The following is a 7897-nucleotide window of genomic DNA, read 5'->3' as shown; positions in this document are numbered from 1 at the left end:
TCTTTAAACGCAATCATTGTCAAACGGGAACTAAATGAATCAAGAAGTCAGTAAGACAATTCATTCTCATCCAGATATACCATGGACGACTGGCAGAGGAGACAAATTTGTCTTAAGGTTAATGGTTCAGACAGTTGGCAGACAAACTGCAAGAATTCATGCACTCAACTCTTAAAATTCAAAGCAAAAATTATCAAGATTCCAAACAATTTAGACTAAATTTATTGTACTTTTCTTTCAGCCAACAAGAACTTTCCAACAAAGAACAGCAAGGGTAACCAAAACCGAGTATTGAGATATAATAAATTGAATTTTGTACATTATAAGTAGTCCTTATGAAAAGTAGACCACCCCTACGAAACTACACTATACAGTTTCAGACGGAGCTTTAACCGTTGCACTCGCAGTTCCCACTAGGAAACTTTCACATTCAATCACCTGGAAATTACGGTGGGCTGATTCAGCTAACAGCTGTATATACATCAATAAGAACTGCAAACTCTTCTTACCAGATAACTGCACACGATCTCCAGTCAGGCAGCAAACTTGATGGATAGAGTAATTACATTATGGGACTAAGTGGCTGTTTCTCGGGACATCTTTGCTGACCATATCCTCGTATTTCTCTAGCACGAGTTTTTTCTAGCCATGATTCTTTTAATGGAGAACCACCATCTTAGTACACTTAATAAAACATTCCACCCGCTTTGCGTTTTATCATTGGGAACTGATGAACATGGTATGAAAGCATTGATGGCACTCTGTATATCGGCTGATAATTCCATATTGGAGCTCTGGATTGAACAATCTGTCTCAAAGTACTGGAAATGCTCATTTGCACAGAATGTTGTATCCATGGCATCGGCATCACAGATTAAGTTGTCTGCCGGTCCAGGGTAGCTCAAATGTTGATCGTATCTGATGTCCATAGGATCAACACCTTGCAAGCAATCATCAAAGCTGCTCAAGCCTCCAATGGAATATACTGATGGTGTATAGTCCGGTGAAGTAGCAGTTTGTTGCAAGTAAGCAGATCGACTAGCCTCAGAGGGCAAGTTTGAAGATGATTGCAAAATGGATAAGCTCGATGAAGTAGGCATATTTAGGGAGGACTCATCATCAATAGTGATGATTTTCTCACGATCTGCAAACGCAGATATAACCATCCGACGGGCTTCAGCCTGAAAGGAGGCAATTCGATTAGGTCTCAATCAGTGATGGAATATGATAAGTTCTCAATCAGCATTTAGCCAACAAAACAACGAATCAAGAATATGTCCCTATGCCCCTGCAGAACAAAAACCAGTAAACTCGGGAGAAGTAACAAAATTAAAAAGGTAAACAAATAGAAGCAGCCTGCCTTTTCTGCTTCGGACAGCTTATCAGTCGGAATATAGTGGCCATTCGAGGAAATCCCCATCAATTGTCCCACAACATCAAAAACAACAGCATTCTTTTGAGTGGTATTATACAAGTATAACTTCTTGTCAAGAACACAGGTCCGAGCATGCTCCACTGTTACTTCCCACATTTTAGCAGACATGCCAGTCCCGAGGATCTGCAGGATTTCCAACACACAAAATGTTAACTCTTATTCCATGTGAATGCTGAAGGAACTTATATATGCTTTTACTAGATTAAAACAAAAACCTTTAGAAAGACAAGACGAAAATGAAGGCATTCTTCTTCATGCAAACTACAGAAAAGCAAAATATAAAGAAATATGACAGAAATTGTATGAATACAAACTAATATGAAATAACAGTCAAGTCACCCAACACGGAGGACACTGTTACAAAGGTGTGGAATTGACATTATATTAGTCCCCATAAGAACTCCCATTTAATATGCAAAGAGAGCTATCTCATGAATTTATTTTATGAGCACATGTAACTGTGCTGACTATCGCAGTGGGTCCAAGTGCTTTTGTAAAAAACATGATGCATGTAAAACAGTTTAATCACTACACACAATCCATGTACAAAACAAAAACTTACGTTTCGTAGCCTTGTGGGATCTAAGAAGAGTAACATTAGAAAATCCTGCACGGTATTGACTCTTTCCTTCCTCAGACGCTTGTGGAAAGCTCCATCTTTGCCGATTTTTTCTAGCCTCCATACTTCGTCAGAAAGAGATGGAGGATGATGCTTCTTGTACACTTAAGAAAAAATGAGAAATATAAATTAATACATCACATGAATCACTTTATGCTGACAATTTTTCATGTCTCATACATAAATGTACATCTGTTCCTACTGATCCTATTTTCCCAGTTTCATCAGCTATAGTTTATACAGTGAAGCATATGAGAGGAATGAGATCTGAGAATAGTATCTTAGGAAAGAAAAAAAAATACAACGATTAGGAGAATAAAAATTCAGTCAATATAAGCAGAGAAGAAAGACAATCATGCTTTCTTCATGATTCAGTCTTTCAATACACGTATGGCTGAAATTATAAACCAACTAAACAAAGAGGGTATTTGGGTAAGTTATTGAAAAGATCTTATAAGCTTCTACATCTTATAAAAGTTTTTGGAGCTTATAAGAAATGCAATCTAATTATAAAATATATATCTCAAGGCAAAGGAGAAAATTAATACAGAATGGAGGCAATAGAGGAACTCACATTCTCCACGATGATCTCTGACCACAAAGGGTTCTGATCTAGCCTCTCTTACTCTGAAGCCACCAATATCATCCAAAAGTCTAGCACCCAGCCTAAATTTACGGCTTCTTGTCCAGCTTGAGTTATCTGTAAATAAAACATCTCCTACAAAACCTGTCCCACCTTTAAGAGTCATGATCACATCACCAGTTAGGAGGGGTTTTTTGCCTTCCCGCTCTCTCACTATATTATTTTTGAACTCTTCAAGTGTCCAATCGTCTCTCTCATCACCATCAAAATCTCCTTCAAGAACTACAATCTCCACCTTTCCGGAGGATCCAGGGCCACTGGAAACAACTTGCCCGGTCAGCATATCAACCAGAGCAACTTCCATGCTGGTGCACCCATCTCCTTCAATTCGAGTTCCAGTAAACACTGGAAGAGAGATAGCATTTAAAAATTTTAACTGTAAATTCCTTGATTCAGAAGGTTGTACTTCTTTCCCACAGTTCCTAGAAATTTTGACCAGAAAAAATGACACGGGAAATAATTAGGAAATTAGAATTTTCATTGGGTCTGATACTGGTAATTAACTTATTCTTTCACTAAAAGATCTGATAATGTACCGTTTCATACTGATTATATATTTCCTTAAAGCCGAGTCCACTTCCTCTTTCACCTGTGATCTCAGATAAAGTAAACTAATCAATATTGTCAGCTATACATTGATTCAGCTATCAGAACCTACACACACACACACAGTGAGAACAAAAAAAAAAAAAGAGAAACAATGAAATAGTAAACATATTAGCCAAATAATTGGTTAGACCTTAGAATACGTATTGACATCAATATATACATATATATATATATATACTAAATATCCAAAAAATGAAATTTAGCAAAAGTTCTTCACCTTACAAATATAGAATCTAAGAAATTATTGTACGACTTAAACATACAATAGTGAAACAATAAACTAGAGCTGTTTGTGACATATCAACCAAGTGCGGGGATCCGATCATGGCATCTCCCTTCATAATATTAACGAACAAAAACTATTCTACAATATATATTAGTAAAATATGGGCTCAAGCCAAGAGTTTCCTTTGGTTTGTTAGTATGTCAAATGTTAAACCCCGAGATTTGGGTCTCAAATCCAATGTATGAATAAGTAATAAGCCTCTTAAGCATTTGATATAGCCAAGTTCATAGACCACAGATGATTTAGCGAAAGTGTGAATAAATAATAAGCTCGTGACCTAATTCGACAGTGCATTTAAATGCAAATGGGAGGAGCTATTATGGAGAAAATTTATCAAATACAACCAAATAGGAAATATTTCTGAAGCAATTACTTCCGCGGTGACGAACTTACAACTCGACGAACCAGAGGCTCCAGAACTGGCTCCATGAGATTTTGTAATCTGCGCAGATTCATTACATCCAGCACCACACTATGAAAAGAATAAAAGAATCAGCAAAATCATCAATGTAGGTTTGTGAAAACTACACGTATGTGCATTCTCAACTCCTCGAAAACAAAATTCAATATGGACCCAAAGCATCCATTAAGACAACCCTATCCCATTTTATAACCAGCTTATTTGTACCTTTCATCATTCTAACACCACTTGACCACTGTCATAAGAAATACAAGTCCACTTAGAATCATCTCAAATCATTTTATTCTCATTAAGCTAATTCCAGCTGACATGAATTTGTCAATCTCCAGGTATAATTTCTCATTTTCTGGTACAGTCTTGAATCTTAATGTACATTTTTTAGATACTAAAAATTAGCACCCAAAGAAAGGGAACTCGAGCACTAATAGTTCACTGTCATTTTTCACCTACAAATAAAAAGCACAGTTGCTTTATTTTCCCTGACATTTAAAATAAACCAAACCAAAACCAAACACCTCTTCATAGAAGGCTCAAAAAACCCATATCATATCTCCAAAATTCGACTCCAGAAACAATCAGAATCTGCATAGTCACATACAAATTCAAACGGGCATTCACCACAATGATGAAAGCCCAAGCAAAAATCAAGAAACAGCTCCTTCTTTCTAGAAAAATAAACTAACAGTCAAGACACAGATTCTACACGCTCAATTACCCAAAACTCCAACACCCTTACCTTTTAAAAGTAGGTGACTTCCTGGGCCGCCTCTCATCAAAAGAAGTGCCCTCCTCTCGTTGCTGCCGCTTCTGAGACATCTCCAACGCCCCCACCAACAAGTGAAAGAACACAAAGCAACCCCTCTACGCTTTGACTATCACCGTTCAAACTCAGAAAAAGCAAGCAAATCACGGGGGCCTGGATAAGAGAAGCAGCAGCAAGATTGTTTGCTGAGGGAACAAAAAGACCAACATGCGGTGGTCCTATGTAGAATTAATAACAATATAACAAAACCCGCATAATTATTGACAGAAAAAAGAAGAATATATTTGTGTGTTAGAGGTGGACGATGTCTGATAGGAAATATGGGTCTGTTTTGTTTGCAAGCGAGGAGGGGATGAGAGGAAGAAAAAGATCGATAATGGGTACAAAAAATTACGAAGGATGAAATCTTCAATGCTATTCAGTAGCGTCCAAAAGTAATTAAGCAGAGACGTTTACCGCATGGGGATTATGGGTTCTCTGGGATATCTTTCCACGTCCTTTTTCAAAAAGCGGGATTCATTTGCGGGTCAATTAGGGTTTTCAAGCTTCGTCGTTTGCTTTCATGTATGGTCGGCCGATGGGACTCGCGGTGATTTGCCATGGCAAGAATCGGAAGAGAGATGGGATTCTGTGCAGCTCGAGGTAGAAGGAAAACGCTGTGGGCTCCATGGAAAACGTGTGGGGACTACGGTTAAAGCGCGTTTGATTAGAATGAAATTTTGCCTAAAATTACTAATCTGCCCCCAATTTTGAATATTTTATTTCAAAAAAAGATTTTTATGTCATATTCGTTGATGACTTGATATGATCTTTGAATCAATGTACAAATATTCAATATTAATTAAAAAAATTAAAAAAATATAATGTGATATCACACAGAAAAAAATATATTTGAATTTTGTGTATTTAAAATTTAGAAATAAATTACAATGAGTTTCACATAATTATAAATATTTTTTTATTATTTAAAAAAATATAAATAACTCCAGATATTTAATAAAATTATGTAACTTTTTAATAGAGTTTTAAAATTATTAATTTTGCCCTCGTTTTATTTTTTTCTTTTAAAAAATAAAAAATTATAAACAATGAGACGTGGTGGACGAAAATTTTGAAAATTATAAAAAAAAATTATTTTCTTCCTCCATAAAATTTTCTAAATAATACATAATATCAAAATTTATAATCCACAACGACATTTTGATAAGTTTACTACAAAAAATGGACGAAAGATTGGACTAATTATTATACGACCATTAAAATCAGAGGGTATTGATAATTTTTCAAACAATTAGGATGTATTTATAATTATTCAAAATTACAGAGAAAACTGGTTGTAATCTATACTAAAATTTAGTTGAAAGGCTCTGGAATAGTTAGCCAATAATATATTTGGATGGAAGAATTTGAATTCAAATAAAGATTTTGAATTCTATAAATATTTCCAAATATATAATTCAGGAAGTTGAAAATTTTTAAATTCTATCTAACAGAGAAAAGTCCAAACAAATTCAAAAATTCTGTTGTCAGAAATTTGAAATTGCTAATTTCAAAATCATAAATTTAAATTCAGCCCAATACTAAATTTGGCTAAAATGATTCAAAATCACTACATATAAAAAAAAATTAAAATTCATTAATATTTAAAAAAATATAATTTAGAATTATAAGCTGAGTGATAAAAAGTATTTTGAATTTAGAATTATCCAAATTATGAATTTGAAATCCATAATTCCAATTGAAATGTATTGAAATTAATTTGAAATTTTGACACAAATCCCTTAAAAATATAAATAAGAGATTCAAATATGTGTGAAGTCACTTTCAAATAAGAAAGGGAAAAAATCTCTTGTCATATTTATGAAAAATAAAAAATAAAAAACCTTGGAGTTGGGGCAATTGGTCATTTTGCATATTTTATCATTAGAAGGTTGGGATTTGCAATTTTGGCAAAATTGAGGGGCAAATTAGAATTTTAAAAAATGTAAGTGCTGCCACTGTCAGGGATAAAGGGGGTAGGCAGTGTTCCTAATCTAGTAGTAGGTCAAAAATAATTAAAATTATAAGATTTATTTATTTATATTATTTTTTAGATTCTTCACAACAAATTTGAATTTCAAGATAAAAACTATTTCTTTTCACTAAAAAAAAATTAAGATGGCCTTAGAATTTAAACCGGCTTAAGATAAAATCAGCATGTCAAAATGTACAAAATTGAAGGAATTAGTTCGGGCCCAATTTGCTAGCGGGAATTGAACCAGTCTGTGTCCAATTTCAGTCTATTGGTGACGTAACCAGCCCAGCTTACACGTCAGCAATAATCCACACCTCGGATGACATGTCAACCCATGAAGACATCAGCAGGGGAAAAACCTGACAACTGGAACTTGTTGGACAAAGATGATAACCTATAAGTAACTAGTTCCTCCTATAAATGACGCTTTTCATGCTTATACGACAGATTATGTTCCTGCTCGTTCGGGATATGGATGACATGGTATACAGCTAGACCAATCATATCTCTTGAGATTAGACTTTTCAAGGAATCCGACATATCCAAATTACGCTCAATCGCCTCCCGTTTTTTCTTGTTCGGCTCCTATAAATAGAGGTTTAGATAGGTTAAGAGATGTAATTTTACTCGAACTTCATACTTCAGCTCTTTTATACACAAATTAAAATCAGCATACTCATTTTCTCTGCAAAACTCACGATTTCTATAAAATTTCACACGTTCTTCACATTCTTCCTCACTCTGAACCTATATTTCTCAAATCTTTACTCAGCGTTCCAACTACTTCATTTTTTCACTAAGGTCATTACTGACTTAAGTATCGAAGTGTCAAACCCTATTTAAATTACTCCCCTTCAATATTTTAGAAAATACTCAAATAATCCTTTAATATTGTATTACATTAGTAAGCATCAAGAAAAATTGTATAAAATAAAATATTTGTAAATAAAATGAGCCAAAAATTCAACTCTCTCATCCAGATCTTGTAACCAACTAAAATATCCCACCTTCTGATTTGAAATAATAAAATTAATTTTTAATTTCTAAAAAAAAATCCTAATATAGAAAATAATTCAAAAAATAATTGATGGTCCCAGTTTACCTAAT

General features: G+C 34.3%; 1 protein-coding gene across 2 annotated transcripts; it reads right to left on the bottom strand.

Annotated features, from left to right (window-relative positions):
• Window positions 1-275: 275 nt before the first annotated feature.
• Window positions 276-5415, bottom strand: LOC105157171 (calmodulin-binding protein 60 A). Of its 2 annotated transcripts, none has more exons than XM_011073487.3 (8): window positions 5233-5415; window positions 4750-4961; window positions 3986-4064; window positions 3234-3286; window positions 2629-3119; window positions 1998-2158; window positions 1361-1558; window positions 276-1181 (listed from the first exon to the last, which is right to left on the bottom strand). In XM_011073487.3, exons 2-8 carry the CDS (start codon window positions 4827-4829, stop codon window positions 627-629), a joined length of 1617 nt encoding a protein of 538 aa, XP_011071789.1. In that variant the 5' UTR covers window positions 4830-4961; window positions 5233-5415; the 3' UTR covers window positions 276-626. The 2 variants fall into 2 exon arrangements, with proteins under 2 accessions (XP_011071789.1, XP_011071790.1); XM_011073488.3 differs by having other exon boundaries at window positions 4750-4929.
• Window positions 5416-7897: the final 2482 nt, after the last annotated feature.

This window comes from Sesamum indicum, linkage group LG3 (genome assembly GCF_026168435.1).
Source record: "Sesamum indicum cultivar Baizhima isolate 11 linkage group LG3, ASM2616843v1, whole genome shotgun sequence".
Taxonomy (NCBI): Eukaryota; Viridiplantae; Streptophyta; class Magnoliopsida; order Lamiales; family Pedaliaceae; genus Sesamum; species Sesamum indicum.
The sequence above is the reverse complement of the archived record's forward strand: the minus strand, read 5'-3'. Positions and strand labels throughout refer to the sequence as shown.